General features: G+C 52.9%; 5 protein-coding genes across 5 annotated transcripts; 2 read left to right on the plus strand and 3 right to left on the minus strand.

The window, feature by feature from the left end:
- Nucleotides 1-9: 9 nt before the first annotated feature.
- GT037_010586 (cell cycle checkpoint protein rad17) lies at nt 10-2,634 on the minus strand (the record flags this gene model as incomplete). The annotated part of the gene is made up of 1 exon (XM_038935633.1): nt 10-2,634. The coding sequence occupies one exon, from the start codon at nt 2,632-2,634 to the stop codon at nt 10-12; it is 2,625 nt and encodes an 874-aa protein (XP_038781637.1).
- An 886-nt stretch (nt 2,635-3,520) lies between these two features.
- GT037_010587 (uncharacterized protein) lies at nt 3,521-10,838 on the plus strand (the record flags this gene model as incomplete). Its single annotated transcript, XM_038935634.1, has 5 exons — nt 3,521-5,643; nt 5,807-7,099; nt 7,422-7,568; nt 7,629-8,355; nt 8,526-10,838. The coding sequence occupies 5 exons, from the start codon at nt 3,521-3,523 to the stop codon at nt 10,836-10,838; spliced, it is 6,603 nt and encodes a 2,200-aa protein (XP_038781638.1).
- An 809-nt stretch (nt 10,839-11,647) lies between these two features.
- GT037_010588 (peroxisomal membrane protein pex13) lies at nt 11,648-16,996 on the minus strand (the record flags this gene model as incomplete). Its single annotated transcript, XM_038935635.1, has 10 exons — nt 11,648-11,914; nt 12,064-12,416; nt 12,510-12,658; nt 13,205-13,970; nt 14,018-14,485; nt 14,543-14,631; nt 15,316-15,939; nt 15,985-16,688; nt 16,736-16,847; nt 16,890-16,996. The coding sequence occupies 10 exons, from the start codon at nt 16,994-16,996 to the stop codon at nt 11,648-11,650; spliced, it is 3,639 nt and encodes a 1,212-aa protein (XP_038781639.1).
- Nucleotides 16,997-17,778: 782 nt separating this feature from the next.
- On the plus strand, nt 17,779-18,460 carry GT037_010589 (40s ribosomal protein s13; the record flags this gene model as incomplete). The annotated part of the gene is made up of 4 exons (XM_038935636.1): nt 17,779-17,924; nt 17,981-18,069; nt 18,186-18,322; nt 18,377-18,460. 4 exons carry the CDS (start codon nt 17,779-17,781, stop codon nt 18,458-18,460), a joined length of 456 nt encoding a protein of 151 aa, XP_038781640.1.
- Nucleotides 18,461-18,893: 433 nt separating this feature from the next.
- Nucleotides 18,894-19,448, minus strand: GT037_010590 (compass complex subunit protein; the record flags this gene model as incomplete). Its single annotated transcript, XM_038935637.1, has 2 exons — nt 18,894-19,244; nt 19,311-19,448. 2 exons carry the CDS (start codon nt 19,446-19,448, stop codon nt 18,894-18,896), a joined length of 489 nt encoding a protein of 162 aa, XP_038781641.1.
- Nucleotides 19,449-19,754: the final 306 nt, after the last annotated feature.

Here is a 19,754-nt window from a genome sequence, read left to right on the forward strand (position 1 = left end):
AGCCGTTGATCAATCTTCAATGTCGTCATCGCTCAACGTGAGACTGGCGCCTTTGTCTGCTAATCCAGAAATGGCCGATTCCGGCTCTTGCGCTCTAGTTTCGAACTTCACTCGTCCCTTCCTTTTGGGTGTTTCTACGGTCGGTTTGTCTGTCGACCACTGCTCTTGCTCGCCGGGACGGGCATCCTCCTCCATATCATCTTCTTCAGTAGCACCAGTTAAAGCATTCCCAGTAAATGAGGTAATCTTCTTGATCTCACGCACAGTGGCTGCTGTAGATGGAGGCGGCATACGTGACCTTCGTAAAATGGTAGTCATGTAAGGAAGACGTTCCAAAAGCATCTCATTCCGAGCTGAGCCACCACTTCCCAGGAGAATGGAAGCGGGTGCATCTTCTTCCGCACCTTTCGAGCCTGACGCTGATGTGGGTTGTGAAAACGAGGCATTGCCTCTCCAAGTCTCGACTCCTCCGCTTGAGAAAGTCGGTCTTGATGTACCTGACCCCGTCGAAAACAGTTCACCACGTTGCGCCTTCGATACCCACATCTCCAATAAATCCTCAATCTCTTCCTGCTGTTTCCATATCCGCAGCGACGCCGGATAGTACATGACGAACGCGTTCCCTCTCGCCGCGCCGCCACTTGCTCCCTGGCCTTTCGCTTTGATGCCCCTTATGCCCGGGGGTGGCGCCATTCGTTTGACAGGATATGGCAGATTGTACAGAAGTCCGCGCACGCTCGTCTGAAAGCACATCTCGTCTTGACGCAGATTGTCCGCACTCGTTCCTTGAAGATTCCGACGGCCAGCGCCAGCGCCAAACCTATCCGGCGATAAAAGATCGGCATCCGAAAGGCCTTCTATACATCCCTCAATAGAATCCATTGTCTCTTCACTATCTGCACTTCCGCAAGACAGGACATAGTTTTCGTGTAGAGCAGCAACAAAAGTTTGTGTATCGGTGCCTAGCTCATCGATGAGCGTGTCAACATTGACCTCCGAAGCCTTTGGCCTTCGCCTCTCGGGAAACCAGTTCGGTGGATGGGCTACAGGTGTGTTAGGGTCTTCCGGTAGACGTTTGTTGTAGACGACCCTCCCAACGGCGTGGAAGATACCGAGAGTACTTTCCCGCTGCGTCACCATCTCAAGCGACTCCTGTTCAATCTTCGTTATTGGGACATCTTTCGGCCCCTTCTTCTTGGTAAAGTTGACCTTTGCGCCCCAGCCTTCCGCGTCGTCGCCACGTAAGCATAAGAACTCGAGTGATGAGACTGCGCTTCTGATGTCTCCAAGCTCCGCAAGACGCTGAATGGCTTGTGGCCCGAGGGTCTTCTTACGTCCAGACTTCCGTGCCTCTTTGACAACGATTGTGTCTAGCGCTTTCGTCATGAATGTGGTTGCGATTGGATTGAACTCGATAACATCCACTCCAGGATGGGTCAGGATCTCAGGACCTAACAGACGATGTGCAGTGAAGCTGTCTGCTGCTGCTGTATTGGTAGACAGCAGAGTCTCTGAGATGATCATAACGATTGGAGTCACGGGCTGCTCGGAATCGACTTGGGTGGAGAAGAATGCAGTAGCTGATTGTGTGTTGGCAGCAAGATAGTTGAGGACGGAAGAGCGAAAAGATTGAACGGCCGAAGAAGTACGTGCAAATGTATTCGGAAACTCCTCTACTAGGACCAGTTGCTTCTGCCTTGCAGCATGACTGCTAGGCGAAGCGGACTGAAGACTCATTGTCGGCTTATCGAAGGCCAGACTACCAAAGGCTCCAGTTCTCCCAACAAAGTCGTCGAATTGTGCTGTAGCAGACACGAAGCTGTCAGAAGTGGACATGGAACCTACAGGGTTCTTCCACTCATGCATTTCGATGTCCAGTTCTTTAGAGAGCAAGGACATGGTCGTCGTCTTTCCACTACCAGCGGGGCCTTTGAGAAGCAGCAACCTCTTACGCGACTTGCCGCTGAAGACGTCGGCCAGCCATGTCCGGACGTCTGTCACCTTCTTCTTATGTACAGCGAGCTCATCGAGCGACACGGGGCCGTACTTTTCAGTCCATGGCCGCCGGTCTTCTGCGTCCTGCCGCGCCGGCTGAGACGACGAGGGAGTGACACTGCGGGCTCCGCTTGCTGTTCGTAGGAACTTCTGTCTACTATTCACGGCACTGCCATGGTCACTTGGCGCTGTCGCAGCGATGGGTCTCTTGCGCACGGGGAGAGGTTTCGAGGGTTTGAGCGGTTGCGCATCGTCCGAGGAATCAAAAATGTCGTCGTCGAATATATCGTCTACATGCTCAATGGACGCGGCAGGTTTCTCGGGACTCGGCGTGGGCTGTAGCGATTGCGGCCGCGGCACACTGCTGAAGAAAGAAGTGATGGGCTTGAGGACGGGCTTTGTCTTGGCCGGGGATTTGGCTGGAGACGTGGTAGTCTTAGTAGCAGCTGTTCTCGATCGCGTGGGAGAGGCTGCACGTGTCTGGGATCGGGTAGCCTTGTTCTTACCATGCGCCCCAGTCGGTACGCTTGTTAGTGTGCCCCTCTTGGAACGCGTGGGAGGCGGTGTGTGTGAATCATCTGCTTCAGAGTCGGATGAGAGCACAATCGGCTGTTTCCGCGTGGCTCGAGGCTTAGCCATGCCGCCCCAAGTTGCTGGACCTGGTGAAGACTCGACTGCAGAGTGACATACTCAGTGCTAGCCTGGTTGGAGTTGCAAAGCGCGTGATGGGAGCCTGTGCAGCCCTGACGATTTCACGTCGCGTCGGAAGGCGGAGGAAGTTCCACGCCTCGGGTCAAAGCGCGCTAGGTCGGGTGGGGCTAGCAGCTACTAAACTTGTTGACAACGCATCTTCCTTCTGCATCTTCACACACACCGCTGCTCTTTTACCGCTAGCACCCGCTGTAGTGCACTCCTTTCGAGGCTGATATGCAGCTAACACGTCCAACCGCAGTATGCCACAACGCCCTCCCTGTCGCTTCTGCATCGAGGCCAAATTTTGACTTCCCACGGCGTCATCGCGTGCATATTGGTTCGTTGGATCGTTTTCCTACAGTAAATATCAACAATGAATTCGGGCCATGGTCTCCCGTTGATCCACCGCCCATGGCTGCCGTTGTGGTACAGAATGAGAAGCACAGCGCGACCATATAGACGTGACTGTACCAGACACGCGAAGGCGTCTGCCATGGCTGGAGACGTTACGCTCGGGGCATATAAATTAGGCCGCTCAAGTTTGCGATGAGCTGGCAGCTCCCTGCCAATCTCCCATTGGGCGGCATGGCGTTTGCAGCTTGTACTATCCTCTTTCATCATTTTCACTGCCGCGTTCCTTATATACTGATTCTGCGCTTGCTCATTGTTTTTTGACCTGTTTCCCGCCGCCATGCCACGTTAATAGACAGCTATTCTAATCTCTGCAACCATCTGAGCTCCAAGTGAGAAGCGCATGCTCTGCTGTAATTTTTAGGTGTTCTGGCGTCTTTAACATTATATAAAACGACCATCTCACTTGGCGGCCGCCGTTATGGTGAAGAAGAAAAGCAAGAGCAGGAAACCGGTGGAGACTGTTGCTCCACCTGACAGCGTGCCAACGAATGCTGCCGAACCATTTCCAGATGCGCCTGAAGTTCCATTGACAGCAGAGCCATCAGCCACAGAAGCAGCGTCCGGGGAGCAGTCAATGCCAACCGCTTCCGAAGTGGAGACAGACGAGGGTACGGTTCCCACGCCGGTGGACGTGTCCACACCTGCACCCTCACAACACTCTGAGAGCATACAGACTATTCCCGACGAGGCCACAGAGCCACAGGCCACTGAGACCATACCTGCTGCAGACCTGGAGCCGCCAATGGAAGAAGAGCGGGAATCTGGATCGCAAGCGGACCCTACCGAAGCCACGGTCTTAGCGACTGCCGCACAAAGCGCTGAAGATATGCAACATACTACGGTGGAGGAAGAAGAGCTACCATCTATCGAACCAGGAGAAGCGAATGATCCGGAACCCACTGTGGAGCAAGAGGATGCGTCAGAAGAACAAATTACAATCCAAGGGTACACATATCAACCAGCGCTCCTCCCCATTCAAGAATCTGTTCAGCATACAGCTGAAGACGAAACGCCGGTTGAAGTCACAGAACCTCTACAAGAATCTGCAACCGAGCCAGCGCCTAAAGCTGAAGCAGAACCTTCCGTACAGATTGCACCTACCACTGCAGAAGAAGCCGTCGAGTCGGCAGAACCAATGGAGGATACTCTCAGTGGAGATGAAGTTCAGCTAGATCCAATAGATATACTCCAAGTACCCGACGCTCCTGAAGCTCCCGAAGCACCTGAAGTACCTCAAGTACCTGAAGCTCCCGAGGCTCAACCAGAAGAGTCAGCTGACACAGTCGAGGATGTTACCGAAACTGTAACAGAAGAAGATCCAGTGGTGTTTGCACAAGAACTCGAGATCTTTCCAGCAGCACCCGAGCAGCCGGTAGGTGCCGAACCACAAGATGTATCCATCGATGATATATCAGTGCTAGAAGCCCCTGAGAGGCCGGGTGTTGAGAGATTTGAGACTGCGCAGGAGGGGTTGGTAACACTCGCCGCTGAGCCGGAAGTTGAGCCTGAATCTACACCTGAAGTGCTTTCTGTTGAGGCTGCCACGAAACCATCATATGAATTTGCTGCGCCTGCAGACGAAGAAGCACCAGCGCAAGAGCAGGTGCAACTTGAGGAAGAAGCAACGACCACTGCGGAAGCCCAAGAAGCTGCTGAGCATGTGCAGGCTGTTCAAGCTCAAGAAGATGCGCAGCAAAAAGAGTTGGACAGGCTGGAGCAAGAAGCTCTCGAGCGCGAGCGGCTGGCGAAAGAAGCCCTAGAGCAAGAGATGTCACACAAGGAAGCCGAAGCCAGCAGTTCATTAGAAAATCAACGTGCAAGAGAGGCCCAAGAAGAGATGGAAGCTGCTGAAGCCGTCAAACGAGCTGTAGAAGAAATGAGGGTTAAGAAAGAAGAACAACAACGAGAGTCTGAAAGACTCGAAGAAGAGCGAGTAGCCCGTGAGAGGCTTGAGCAAGAGAAGCTCGAGCAGATTTCCGAAGCGAGGAAACTCCTAGCGTTAATGGAGGAAGAAAGACGTGCAGCAGAAGCCCAGGAAGAGATCGAAGCTGCAGCAGTTGCCGAACGTGCTCAAAAAGAGAAGGACGAGATCGAGGCTGCTGCCGCCGCCGAACGCGCTCGAAAAGAAAAGAAAGAACTTGAAGAAGAGCAATTACGACGTGAAAAAGCAGCCCAGGCTCGAATTGCAAGGAAAGCTCGAGCAGCAGCAGAGGTTCTCGCAGAGGAGCAAAGATTGGCAGCAGAGAGGCATGTTGAAGATGGGTCACGTGAACAGGCCGAGATACCATTCATCGCACGTCGATCAATGATCGAGTCAGCACGTGCTCCGTCACCTCTTTCGGGAGTACCTGATATGCAAGATCGTTCTCCAGTCTCTGATCGACCATTTCGATCGTATCGATCTTTCGCGCCACATGCACCGAAGCTTAGAACACACGAAGCGGGTCCAAACCATGCGCCAAAGCCTTACGCTGTGGCACAGCTCATTGAGGATGATAGACCTGCGGCACCGAGCCCGCCAATGAGTAAAGTACGACCAAGGTATGTCAACTCGATCCAATTGCTCGATGAGCGCATAGCGCGGGTCTTCTTCGGCGCGACCGCAAACCACTACACTGGGCCCAAAGCGAACATGCTTAAGATACATAAGCTTACTCACCGAACTCTTATGGAATTGTTGTACTGACTAGATGTTTCCCTTTAGATATGCTCCTACTTTCGATACAGACGACGATTCAGATTCCGCTCTAGTACAAAACAGGATAGCGTCGAGGCGTCCATTTAGCGGTGAAGCACATGAAGTGTCGCGGTCCCACTTGGGCCCACATCAACCACGTAGCGCTTTTGCATCCCGAGTGCCTGTTGAGCCCACCTATCCGGCCCCTCCACCAAATTATCATCCCAGCTACTATGCCCCGCCAACCCAGCCGCCTCACCAGTACCCAAATCATGCATACGGCATGAGTCAGCAGGGTTATCCCGCGCCTAACCCCAATCCTTACGGCCCTTCGTCGCATTCTTCCTCCCCTCCCTACCAGGAATCATGGAGCCAATACCCACCCGGGTACCCTCCTTATGGCAACTCATCGCAACGACAGGACTCCTTGGGTTCTAGAGACTATCATTCACACGCTTTAGAGAGTCGACCTGCAATCGAAAACGGGTCTGGTGACGCTTTCTCACGCATCCCGCAGACCGATCTGCACGTGCTACTTGCGCATTACAAAGAGAATCACAATCAATTACGTATCAGGGAGGACTTGCTCCGTCGGCAGAGTGCTGAGCAAGAACAGCAACTGCGAGCAAAGGATGGTGAGCTTGGTGAACTGAAGGACAAGATTCGCAACTTGGAAGACAGGCATTCTGCCGAAGCAAGCAGACTACATTTCCAGATTGGTAATTTGGAAGAGCAAGTTAGAGAGCTTCGAGAGCTGATTGCCGAGACCAAGAAAGCCAAAAGAGACGCTGAAGAGTCCAAATTGGCATTGAATGCAGCTATGAGGTCTTGGGAGGACAGGTACAGGGAGTTGGAAGATGTGCATCGCACCTTGGAGAGGACCTCGGCGGAAGAGAGGGAAAGGGCGTGGAGAGATTTCGACGAATGGAAGTCCGCCACAATCACGAAACACGACGCCGAGAAGATCGCCCTTGCTATCCAGTTCGACAAGAAGTTGAAGCAGGCTGGCCAAGATGCCGAGAATGCATCTGAGCTGAGGTCTCAGCTCCAGAAAGCCCTTGAGGAGCGCGACAACTTGCGGAAGCAACGAGATGAAGCGGAAACGAGAGCCGAAGAGGAAGCAGCGAGGGCCAATCAGTTGGTGAGAGAGAACGATGAGCTAATGAACCAATACAATCAACTCAAGGCCGAAAGTCAACAGGAGAAGGAGGTCATCAGAAGTGTTGCCAACAACCTCGAGTCGGAAAAATCCAGACTGGAGAAGATGATGGAATGTTATGGTGATATTGCCGAGATCAAGAGCAAGGGCGACAGCTACTAGTAAGTGACCCAGTCCTGCACATTTGTTTATGATATCCCCACGGTGGTGGCAGAAGCTGCATTCGTGGCTGATGTTGTATCGATTGCGAACGGCTTCGATTCGCTTCCTCGTCCCAACCCTGGGTAACGAAGAGCGCACCGAGACCGTCCAGCGAATCTTCTGGCCAACGGCTGTGTTGTCACGCTGAAAGCCACCATGTGTTGCCATACACTGTCTTCAGAGTTCACCAACCCCTTAACGCAATGCTTGCTTTCGCATCAGTCGCGACTCCCACATCTTTCTATTATGCTAGGAGTCACCCGTTAACACTATCGCGTCTAGCCTGGTATCCTTTTCTCAGCTGCAAAGGCAAATCATCGACCTCGCTACAACCCATTTCGTTCACCTTCCAGTAAGGCCACCGCCAGAAGATCTTTCTCAAGTACCGTCCAACCTGCCATCATTTCTTGGCGATAGCATTGCCTCCAGGTGAGAAAGATCAATCCATGTAGACCATAACCTCAGATACTAACCGAGCATTCTATCCAGGCAAGTTCGAGCTGCATACATCGCCCACACTGTATCAAAGTTGATCACGTTCCGTGTGTTCGGCCCGTTCTTGTTCAGTCTTGGTCGCCGGTACGACAAAGCTGATTCCCTGTTTTCTTCAATGAGCCACCACATTCGCGAGAAGAGCACGCGCAAAGAAGCGATCTGGCGACAACAAACACTCCTTGCTGCATTCACCAGCACCGGCGCAAAGCAGCGCATCAATACTGCTGCGGGAACTGTTGTGGAGGAGATTGTCAATGCTATCCGACACTTTGCTGATCCGAAAGAGGAGGAGGGTATCAAGATTGCTGTGAAACGCATTGTCAAGGTTGCTGCAGAGACATGGAGGTTTGCTCGTCTCGAGCGCGAGATGATCACCGCTGTCATGCCTGCGCTACATGATGAAGAACATCAATTCACTGGCAACCAATTTTGGCCAGCTTACAAGGCAGAGACAGGTTCGGCGGACGATAGCCTCCCTCCTACTGATTCGCAACGACAGCTACTGCTTAGAATCTTCCCGGTCGTCTATCGCGAATCGAAGCACGAGATCTTCCAGAACAACGAAGAGCGCGACGAAGGCTGCATTCTCCACCATGGATTGGCCCTGTATGATGATGCAGAGCCAGTCGTGACGAGAATGGAGGAGCTCAAATCTGCTGGTTTGCCATCCCATACCACTGCATTAACGAGTCCGACTGACGAGGGCAAGTTTCCGCCGCCGGTATGTAACACCACCCGCGTGTTCACCTTACCCCCGCGTTCCTAGCACCGTTTTCGAGCTTGATTCACCGCTTCATTCACCTCGCCTCTTGAAAGGCTCGCGATATAACGAGATCTACGTAAGACGGAAAGACTGCTTTAGATCACTTGGCTAATCCACCGGTTTCTCAGGCCTGCCCGCCGCCCCGCGACCCTATACCACCTCCTCCGTCTCCACCCGCTCCCCGATCTCCGACGAAGACCGAGACGAATTCGGCTGAGGAATCTTCCGCATCACGCCCAATGTCACCTATCGCCGAGAAGCCAGAGAAGCCAAAGAAGCTCTCGGCCATTGAGCGAGCATTGAACCTCTTCTCTGCTCCTTCCCCGGACGACAAGCCAAAGCCTCCAGGCTCTACGTTCTCACGTCCACCGGCGCCTCCAACATCCGTGTTCACGTCGCCTAGGAACTTTATTGGTATGCCAGTGGAGAGTCTGGCTCCCTCACACGCACCAAGCCCCAAGAAAAAGCCACCGCCACCACCGCCGAAGCCAAAGCCCGATATTCCTTCAACGGCAGCAGAGATTGCTGAAGCCATACGCCATCGTGCGTCCGTCGAAAGCGCGATTCTGCCTCCGTCTTTTTCCCGCACCACAACGGGAGAAACGATTCAAGAGGATTCACGAGTTCCAACGCCGGTAGACACGGTATCTCATCTTTTCGATGCCATTGATGAGATTGAAACACTGGTGCCTCAACGCACGCGGACTACGTCAACCTCCACCACGCACTCACGACGTCGCTCTACGCACAAGCGTCGATCTAGCGAACATGCCATGGAAGACGAGCTATTTGATATCACTCCTCGACCAGAAATCAGTCGCAGGAAGAGCGGGTATGCTGCGAGTATCCGTACGACCAAATCTGCCGATACCGAGCGCACTGATAGAAGTGAGCGCACCGAAAAAAGTGAGCGCACTGATAAGAGCGAGCGTACTGAAAAGAGCGAACGTACGGAAAAGAGTGAGCGCACTGAGAAGAGCAGCCGCAGCCATCGAACGGAGAGGAGTGACCGCTCGGATAAAACTGAGCGTGAAAAGGCTCGCTATCTGTATGAGACCCGCGGTGCTGCCATGAAGGCTCTTTATCCCAGTACTCCAATAAAGGGCTCTCATGGTAGCTCCAGGAACTCAGCTAGGAGTGAAAAGAGGGAGAGGAACAAGGATAGAGGAAGCAAGGACTCTACCAAGGAATCGACATCATCGAGGGAATCAAGAGAATCTAGGGAGTCGAAGAGAGACTCGCGAGAGGTCAGGAGACAGAGGAGCATCTCTGATGCTGGCACTTGGGATACAAACAGCATCATGACTCATGATTTTGCACCTACCACTATTACGATGGATGCACCCTATCCTTCCTCGTACGACTCAAGACGAGACTCGAAAGAGTTGAAGAGAGAGTCGAGAGAGATCAGACGTCAGAGGAGCATCTCCGACGCTGGTACCTGGGACACCAACACTGAGATCTCTGCTGCTCGGCCCCCACCCACCACCGTATCGACCAACGTTCCTTATCCGACAGGAATGCCTTGGGAGTTGAAGCGGTCGAGAAGCATTTCCGACTGCGGTACCTGGGATACTAGTAGCGAAGTCACTCAACGTGCTCCGCCCACTACCATATCGACTAACGTCGCCTATCCGATGGAGAAGCATATGGACGAGTCGGAACGATGGTCCATGCCACCACCTCGTGACACAAGGGGAATGGCTGTCTACGATGACGACGATGCTGTTTCCGATACTGGGACTTGGGATACGAATACCGAGATCAATACCCACCGCGCTCCTCCTACGACTGTCTCCACTAACGTACCATACCCGACAGAGATGTCGCGATATCTGCAAAGACCAAGCGATTCCGATGAGGACGAGTCTGACGATGGCGTATCCGACACCGGGACTTGGGATACGAATACTGAGATCACTACCCACCGCGCGCCTCCAACAACCGTATCAACAAACGTACCCTACTCAAACGTGCTACCCCGCCAGCTGAGAAGGCTCAGCGGCAGCGATGCCGGCACTTGGGACACCAGCAGTGAAGTGACGACAGTCACACACCGCCCCCCTCCCACGACCGTTTCAACCAACGTCCCCTATCCAACCGGACAATTCAGCGATCTCGCCCCCTCGAGCTACCCACCCGGTCCCTTTGAGCAGCTCAAGCGAGTCGAACAACTCAGGAAGCAGCATGAACACCATAGCTTCTCCGACGACGGTTCCGACTCCGGTACCTGGGATACGAGCAGCGAGATTACTCATGCGAACAATGGGCCTGCAACGGCTGTCTCGCAGAACAAGCCTTATCACGACAGACCCAGAAACCTGAGAAGGCAGACGAGTCCTTCCGACGCGGGGACTTGGGACACAAACAGCGTGATTACGGATGTGAAGACGACTGTTTCGACGAATGTGGGGTATGCTGCTGAACGAAGGTCTCGATAGGCACATGTGAGGAGGCATCGTTTGGATGATGTGCGCAGTATAGTTTCTTTCCTTTGACTTTACCGTTTCCTTTTTCTTTCTTTATTGGGGGAGGGGAGGGGGTAGGAGGGAGGGAAGCAAAGCCTCGTTGTTTGAGATTTACATGATGCATCATGGCGACGAAGATGGGGGGACATGCGAGGTGATCTACGAGGCCCGCATTGATGATGACAAACAAAGACGCAAACGATGATGAGCACGAGCGAAAGATATACATGGATAACGGCCGAGCAATGCATGATGGATATGACGAAGATGGCAGCGAAGATGGTTGGCATTTCTGTAGCATGGCGTTCTGGGTGTTTGCACGTCTGATTCGAAAGCGATAGACGAGCTTGTAAGATAGTACACATATATCAGCTGTTTTCAAGTGTCATACTAGCTTTCATTGTCTTCATCTGTGATGAAGCGGACATCCCTTCTGTTGTACTGAATACTGAAGATGCATCCGGAAAGTGGTCGACGTATCCTGTAGCTCCATGTTACTGGGTAAAATATGATCCAGACCTCTCGCAGATGTGTTTTATCGCGAGAAGCAGGTCCCTTGGCCACATATCCTTCGATCTAGCAAACGACTCCATGTAAAGGTATGGATATTGACAAAAAGCATGCTAGCTATCATCAACCCGAGTCGTAACATGCCATCATTTCAACCATACTCCCCGTCCGGTATTCACCATAAACGCCATTTAACACCCACACATGCAGCGTGAATACACACACACACACACACTCCCCTCCTCATAGCCTACCTGCCATGAGAGCAAAGCCTAGACCTTCTCATCATGAAAAACAAAGCTAATATCCCTCGGCCGCTGGGTATTATACCTCACGAAATTCTCATCGCCCTGCGGCCTCTCCTTCTTCGTATTACTCGTAAGCATACTCTGCAGACTGACACACACACTCTCGACGTTGTGAACAGGCGACCAACCGGAACGGTCGAGCAAGTCGAGGCAGATGATGCCGTTGGAGTAGATGTGCGGGTGCCAGGGTATGGGGTGCGTGGGTGTGCGGACGAAGACTACTTCGGGGGCCTGCGATACCACATGGCATTAGTCGTGTTTTTGGTAGTTGATGGGGCAAAAGAGAATGTGGCGCAAAAGGATAATGGAGGGAGTCAAAAGGTCGGAGTGGGGGATGGGCGGTGGTGAGCAAGTAGTATGAGAGGAAAGGGGAGACATACCTCGATAGGATACTGTGGCGTGAAACTAAACTTCAACCGATATGTTTCTCCCTGGTAAAGCGGGTTGTCGTCCATGACTTGGATGTCCACGAGCCAGGTCTGGAAGTCGTCGGCCTGGATGAGCGTTATGCCTGGAGGGAGTTTCTCGTGCATCTGTGTCCTCGTCGTCAGCAACCTGATCATTTTGTCCTGCGTAGCCGTGTCCATAGTCATTCCTTGGATTCTACGCTGTGGGCGCGAGTTGTGTGTAGATTTTGGCACATGGACGCGTGAATTTGGAGGAATGCGTGGTGGGTAGGAACTGATTCGACCGAAGACGACCGATGAGAGGGAGTCGATACCTTTGACAGCTCCTACAACACACGTTAGCTTCTTCTCCCTTCATGTATCTGTCTTTGCGCCTTCTCCTTCCCTCTACATCTCCGCTCAAGACTGGGTAAACATACCTTGCCTAACCGTTTCGACGCGAACATCTTGAGTTGTGCAGTAGCGCTCCTCCTTCAATCCAGCTCTGGTGTAGAGGCGCGAACAGACGCAGTGCCTCTTTCGCGGTACCTGGTTTACAGCGACAACGTCGTGGTTACGCGTGCTTTGTCTGCTTCGTGTCTCAGCTGTTCGCGACTGGAGCTAGACAGGTTGCGACCCTGGACACTGCACTGAGTGGGGGAGGGGCAAGCAGCACGTCTAACGGTAACAGCCTAGAACGATGATTGAAGGGAAATTGTGGTTGTGGAAGTTGAAAGGAGCGACTAGGAGAGTGCGAAGGGAAAAGGTGATAGGGTTCCAGATGTGCCAGGCTGGTCGTTGCCTGTCGTTTCTCGGGGTCTCGGCTTTGTTCCGAGAGCTGGGTGACGTTGCGGAGCGCACATGCAAGGGTAAAGGCGGACGACGGCTGTAGTGTCTGAACACCACTTTTTTAGATATGGATTATCTAGGTTATCTTCAGAATCATATATACCAACTCATGATTGACTTCAGAGACTCAGATTTTGAAATTTGTTGAATGTTCGAATTTGGGCTTCATAGACCCATGATATCTCTGCGCGCCATACGCCATACCGTAGCTTTTGCCTAGCCAACTGTACACTCCTAGGGGAAATCGCATTAAAGATAGGAAAGGTAAACGTCGCTCGAATCCTACGAGTAGAAAGCGCCCTTCTGGAAACTCTCAACCCCCATATCACCCGCCTTGCTCTCAACCTTCGGACCGACCTTTTCAGGTACCTTGGCTGCAGTCATGGTAGCAGTCCTGCTTGAATCGCTGCTGTTGGTCATCGTCTGGGTTCTGCTGCCAGCCGGACTACCGCTCTGACTTCCACTGGTAATCTGCGCAGGTGTCTTTCGCTGAATAGTCTCGAGATAGATACCAGGGAGATAACCCATACGCCCGTCTCTTGATCTGCACTTCCACCACTCTGATGCATTGCCCATGGGGTCGCTCTTACTTAGCACAGCGACCATATCTCCCTTCTTGACCGACAAGTCCATTCCCTGCATGTTGGCGTTGGGCGTGAAGTCGTAGAGGGCGCGGCAGAACTCGAGCTTGTTAGGATCGAGCGGTTGGCCGGCTTGCGGGTTCTCGAGCATCTTCCGTTGCTCCTCGGCTTCTTGTGATCGCGCGAGTGCCTTGATGAGTTTGCCCATGAGGTAGGGTAGACCGAATACAGCGAGCATGAATACAAAGAATGGTTTCTTGGAGGGCTTCGCGGGTGCGGGTGAGCCGTCGGGCATGCGTCCGTTGAAGGCTGCGAAGCTAGCGGGGGTGAGGGCCGTCGCATCAGCTGGTAGGGGTCGTCCGGTGAGCTTTGCAATCGCCGTTCTTATCCATCGCATTATGGTGTAAATGCCCAAAACCGAGCCAAGCGTTTGTCGTAGGTTTCCGAACTGCTCTGCCACAGATACCATGGCTGTTCATGTTAGCATTTGGTTGGCTGCAGCTGGAGGGTGAACCTACCGAAGAAGGACGAATGCGTCGCCATGTATGTGCTTTGCAGCATCTGTGCAAACCCGCCGAATGCACCGACAATGTTCTCAATCAACTGGAACGTCGCCGCTGTACTTTGACTGAATGATTGTGTGAGGCTGCTGTTTGGGTCGCCTGGCATGCCTCCCATACCACCGTACATTCCGCCCATTCCCATGCCCATGCCACCCATGCCGCCGTACATACCACCCATACCGCCCATGCCGCCGTACATGGAGCCGTAGCCGCCGCCCATGGTAGAGTAAGGTGAGCTGTAGCTGCTCATTCCTCCATATCCGCTGCTGTAGGGGGAGCCATAGCGATTGTTCATGCCGGAGTAGTTGGACGCGTTGCGGTTCGCGACGGTGCTGAGGGAATCCGGCACTGACGGCAATGGAGGCGCACTTGATGATGTCGTCGTCGAAGTGGGTGTTGTGGTGCTATTCGATCCCGTGAGGCCTGTGTTGTTGTTAGTCGCGGTTATCCCTGACGTATGGAATGGCTGGCGGAACTGACCGACCGAGGCACTTGTCGCGCCGTTGCTCGTCTCCCACGGCTTTGGCGGCGATGGCGCAGACATTTTGTCGACTGTGCGTCGTCCGCGCCTGTGTGCGCAGAAAAGAAGGCTGCTTCGCAGAGATGATGGAGGACGTCGTCAATGTGCAGGCCGGCAAACGTCGAGAGGCTGGCAATTCGCGGCGATCGAGGGCTGCGAGTTTTTGCGGGGAAGCTGCGGCGGCCGGGGCTTGGAATCGCGAAAAGGGCGGATCCGCCTGGACGTTTGGCTGATGACCGATACTGCGCGCGCAAGCAGTGATAGAGGCGATGTGGCTGGATGCAGAGTCGTACGTAGACGGAGATGGAGATGGAGGCGATGAGTGAATGCGCAATGTCGTCGGCCGGGGTGCGGCTCGTCTTTCACACACACAGACGCTGAGTCGCGCGAACAGACCTCGGTTTCTCGTGCCCGCTTTGGCAAGCCCAACCGTCACCTATCACACGCCGACCACTTTGCCACTCCACTGCTACAATCGCCGGCCCACTCCGCTGCATCGCCCAAATCCGTCTCCACCACATGCTGATTGTGCAGTGACCACAAGTTTGCCCCAGTCGTAGAGTTCAACTCACTCACATTCCAGCTTAAGGAAACTCTTGGAAATGCACTGCATGAGAGAAAACCAATTGCTTGAATTGTCCTGTTCGGCCTACTGTTGTTACACATGATTCCTTCACATGAAAATCACAAACTACCTCCAAGAAAACACCCTCCTTAGTCCCCAATAGCATACAGCGAGTGCACCCAGCTATCCGGATCATACGCCACCAACTTCTTCATCGCATCATCCGACATGCTTTGCGAAAAGTCAAACTTGTCGTCCAACACCAACGCTGTAATATGCGGATAATGCCACACAACCGCAAACTTCATCGTCTGTCCAACAGGTCTTCTGAAGTAATTCGAGTCCCCGCCCTCCAAATTCCCCTGCCGATGTATAGTCGACTTCGCTCGTTCTGCGCCGTTGCTTAGGAGCTCGAAGGCGTCGAATTCGCCGCATCCGGTGGACCAGCACGAGCAAGGGATGTTGTTGCGGTCGCTGCCATACTGTAGGATACGAGGGATGGCTGCGTTGAGGAACCAGTAGGCTGGAGCGCCAGAGAGCATGCCTTGGTCTGTGCCGAGGTTGGGGTAGTGGTCCATCTGGAATTCGATGAAGAAGGCTTTTGACGAGCCGGACCAGCCGTAGTGAGAGGTTGCGTTTGGCCTCCAATACGGACAGTACGCGTCACACTCTTTGTCAGACAGAACTATGATTTCTATTTCAGACGTTTGAAGCATGCCGTTGAATGGTAGACTCTCGGCTGCTACCTTGTCACCTCGAGGAGTGACATAGCTGAGCGAGTTTCCAAAGGCACTGAGGACTTCAGCATCAACATCTCAAGAATTGCGGACGACTTACTAGTCGAAAGTACCAGACTTTTGGGGGTCGCCCAGATTGGCCATGAAACTGAGTCCAGTGGCTTGCGCCGGTGCTGTTGACGTGTAGTATGCAACGCGGCTCCAATCGGCAACCTGCCTTTTCACCATGGACGATGGCAATGGCGCAGGGATATCATAAGGCTGTCCGTTGGGACGTTGAAACACTGGTGATGTATTTTGTGTTGAGAATGATGTCGGTTTCAATACTGAGGTTGGACTGACGTAGACCTGTCCGTTGGGCCTCTGAAAGATGGGGTCATCAACTCTATCATTGCCGCAAGTGCAGTTCGATGCTGAAGACGCGGGATCGGCTATCGATGCCGCAGCAGACGCAGTCATACATGACAGCGGAGGACCTATATAAGTCGTGTTCGGTGCAGCCTGCGAGATACTAATTGAAGAACAGGCTGCCTTTACCGTCACAGTCGATGTCACTGTAGCTGGGGTGCAACCGATTGTTGTACTATATGTCCATTTGTTCAGACGATTGAGCCAGCATGGTGACGACGACTGCGTAGGAGTGGCAGTGGTGTCAGATATCACAGGTGTTTCTCGCTGCTCCAATGCTCGACGACGGTTGTAGAATGGCACTGTAGTTCGCTTCTGCATTGTATGCACTTCGTCTGGAAGCTGGTAGACTGCGAGCTGAGAGACGTTCATGGGTCCGCGAAGGTGCATTGATACCTGGCGCTGTCAGTGATGCAACGTCTAGAACCCATGGCAGGCCATACTTGTCCAAACAAGGGTGTCAACTCTCCTGTGCTTGGATAGGCAACACGTTCATGACCGCAGGTACCAGTCTTCGGATCAACTATAGTGGTCTGATTGTAGGCGCCGGGCTGACTGATGTTGCGATAGGTGATTGCCCAGACTTCAGAGCAGTACTAGTTGCCATCTGAGGACAGCTCGGCCGTACCGCGACATAGCTCGCTGGAGGTCTTGCCACAGGCGAAGGGAATAAGAAAAACTGCGCTCAATATCGTATGCTTCATGTTGGATGTTCAAAAGTGATTATTGTATGAGCAATGCGTTGCGGAGTAGCGTTCGCAATGTAGAAGAAAATGTTGTGAGTAGGGTTGTAGTGGTGATGGAACAGGGTATTGATTGATCGAACAACATTGACGGATGCCGCTATGGCGTGATGATATGTAGCGTATGGAAGTTACGAGCAGAGTTCATCGGAAAGCGCATGCACGTTGCTTGATGGGAAAGAGCAGTTTTCATTCATAGCTATGGAAGTGAAGAACCCTACCAACACTCTGGACAATGAGCCTCGGTGCCATATAAATCTGCTTCTCGTTAGCGCATGTCGCCAAGAAACGTGTCATAGAACAAGAAGAGGTGAGATCGCGTGTCAGAATAAAGGTTGAATGCACCGGCAGGCCCGTGAGGGCCCGCCTAAAATAAGAGGTACCAGAAAATAGTAAGGGTTGTCATCATTGTGCGATGAAAGATGGGTGATGATCGTACGTACCTGGAGAGGGGAGCCATCGTCGCGCTGTATGATTAGTACCTTCAGCAGGGTAACGATGGCATTGCACAAAGCACTCGTCTAGCTTCAGTGTTCTCACATTGAGAAGTGTGAGGAGGTGAGGTCGGTCGTCGCTGACTTTTTCTTCGATGGGAGCTTTGACGCTAACCCGCACGGTCCACCACAGACCTAGCCGAGCCGCGAGAAATTGGAACTTCGATCGCGAACTTCCATCACGACTCCAAGCCTACCACACGCCTCCCTACTAATCGACCAGGTCGCCATCCGGAACATTCATTCAAAATGGGTCGTCTTCACAGCAACGGAAAGGGCATATCAGCCTCTGCCATCCCCTACTCCCGCAGCGCTCCTGCGTGGTTGAAGACCACTCCCGAGCAGGTTGTCGACCAGATCTGCAAGCTCGCGAAGAAGGGTGCTACACCATCTCAGTAAGGACAATCGCACGGAAAAAGGACTCGGGAACGATGCACTAACACAATCGCAGGATTGGTGAGATCCTCCGTGACAGCCACGGTGTCGCCCAGGTCAAGGTCATCACTGGCAACAAGATCCTCCGAATCCTCAAGTCCAACGGTACGATCGCCCTATACACATGAAGCGCACGTCGACACAGCTCTGCTCTTTCGAGAGCACCTGCGCGCTATACAAAACTGCATTTGTTGGTCTAGGCTAACATTTTGCGCATAAAGGCCTTAGCCCCGATATCCCAGAGGACCTCTACATGCTCATCAAGAAGGCCGTTGCCGTCCGCAAGCACCTCCAGACCAACCGCAAGGACAAGGACAGCAAGTTCCGCCTCATTCTCATCGAGTCCCGTATCCACCGTGTAAGTCGACTTCGCCTTTTGCCATGTACCGGAGCACGCGCTAATTACCTTCAGCTCTCCCGTTACTACAAGACCGTTGGTGCCCTCCCCCCTACCTGGAGGTACGAGAGCGCCACCGCCTCTACCCTCGTCGCATAAGCAGATGTAGGAATGGCGTGTGTGGTAGTCTTCATGGTAGACATTTAAGTGGAGTTTCACAGGCATGGATGCTTTGCGGATACCTAACAGGATTACGATATGGAATGAATCAATCAAAAGCATCACCTCGAATTGAATATACCCAAGTTGAATTGAACGTGTCAGAATTTGATCGTTTACTGTTTGTATTGCTGATTGACTTGGGTATCATCCTTCATGACGCCTGCCTGCCTGCCTTGTACCTTTGGAAACGCCCTCGCATAAGCCCGTGGTCCTTGGATGTTTTTCTATCATGTCTTCCGCTGTATAGTTATGTTTGACCAGCATACCATGGACTTGCTAACCGACCACGCATGCGCATGGCATCTTGTTCCTCGTCCTGACGAAGTCTCTGGACCATCTCTATATTCCCCTCTACCAGTCCATCCACCCCTCAAGGCCCCTCAATCTCCCTACTCTTTTGCGCCAAAAACTCACTCAGCCACTTCAATGGCTTCTCTGGCTCCGTCGTGGCAAGATGCTTCATAGCTTCTAGCAAATGCGGCGTCACATGCTGATTGAGATACACTCTGGTCGGGCTACCGTGTGGAATGGGTTGAGTTGGCGCTTGAGCAGTCGGGTGAGGCGAGTTGCGCGACGATGCTGCAGGTGTGGGTGTGGGCGCCGTGGGGAGGGAAGGAGCAGATGGGGGTGCGGGCGTAGTGGTTGAAGGTGTTGGCGGGACTGTTTGGACGGTTGGTTGGAGGTCGGCTTGAGCTTGGGATTGGGTGTCTTGAGCGGGTGGCTTGGACGTGTTAGTACAGTGTTTGTGGTTGTCATTGTGCTTGAGCGAAGAAGGATAGAGACTTACTGCTGCTACTGCCCCAGAATCTGTCATCTCTACATCTGTGGGTTGCTCTGTGGATGCTTGTTGCGCCAGGCCATTTGTGATCGCAGGGTCGACGTCGGGGTTTTGCGCAGCTGCTGCGTTGGGAGATGGTTCTGTCATTTTCGACGTTTGCTGATGGTTTTTTCTCGCTGTTTGACGCGAATTGGCGCGGTAAAAGTAGGCAAAATCGGGTGTTGGTGGGGTTGAGATGGAGAGTTGGGTCTTTCTTGAGAATGTCTCGGTAGCTTGAGCTTCGAGCGCGATTGATGTTCGGGCTAGCCTCGGCCTTTGGAGCTGTCCTCTACTTTGTTCGCTTTGTTGCTACCACCATTTGGGTGTGCTATGGGACTCTGTTCTGTACATATGCCATTTTGGGAATACACAGGCTTGGGGTTTGGAGTTGGATTGAATGTTTTATGAATAGTT

Source organism: Alternaria burnsii (assembly GCF_013036055.1).
Source record: "Alternaria burnsii strain CBS107.38 chromosome Unknown 717, whole genome shotgun sequence".
NCBI lineage: Eukaryota > Fungi > Ascomycota > Dothideomycetes > Pleosporales > Pleosporaceae > Alternaria > Alternaria burnsii.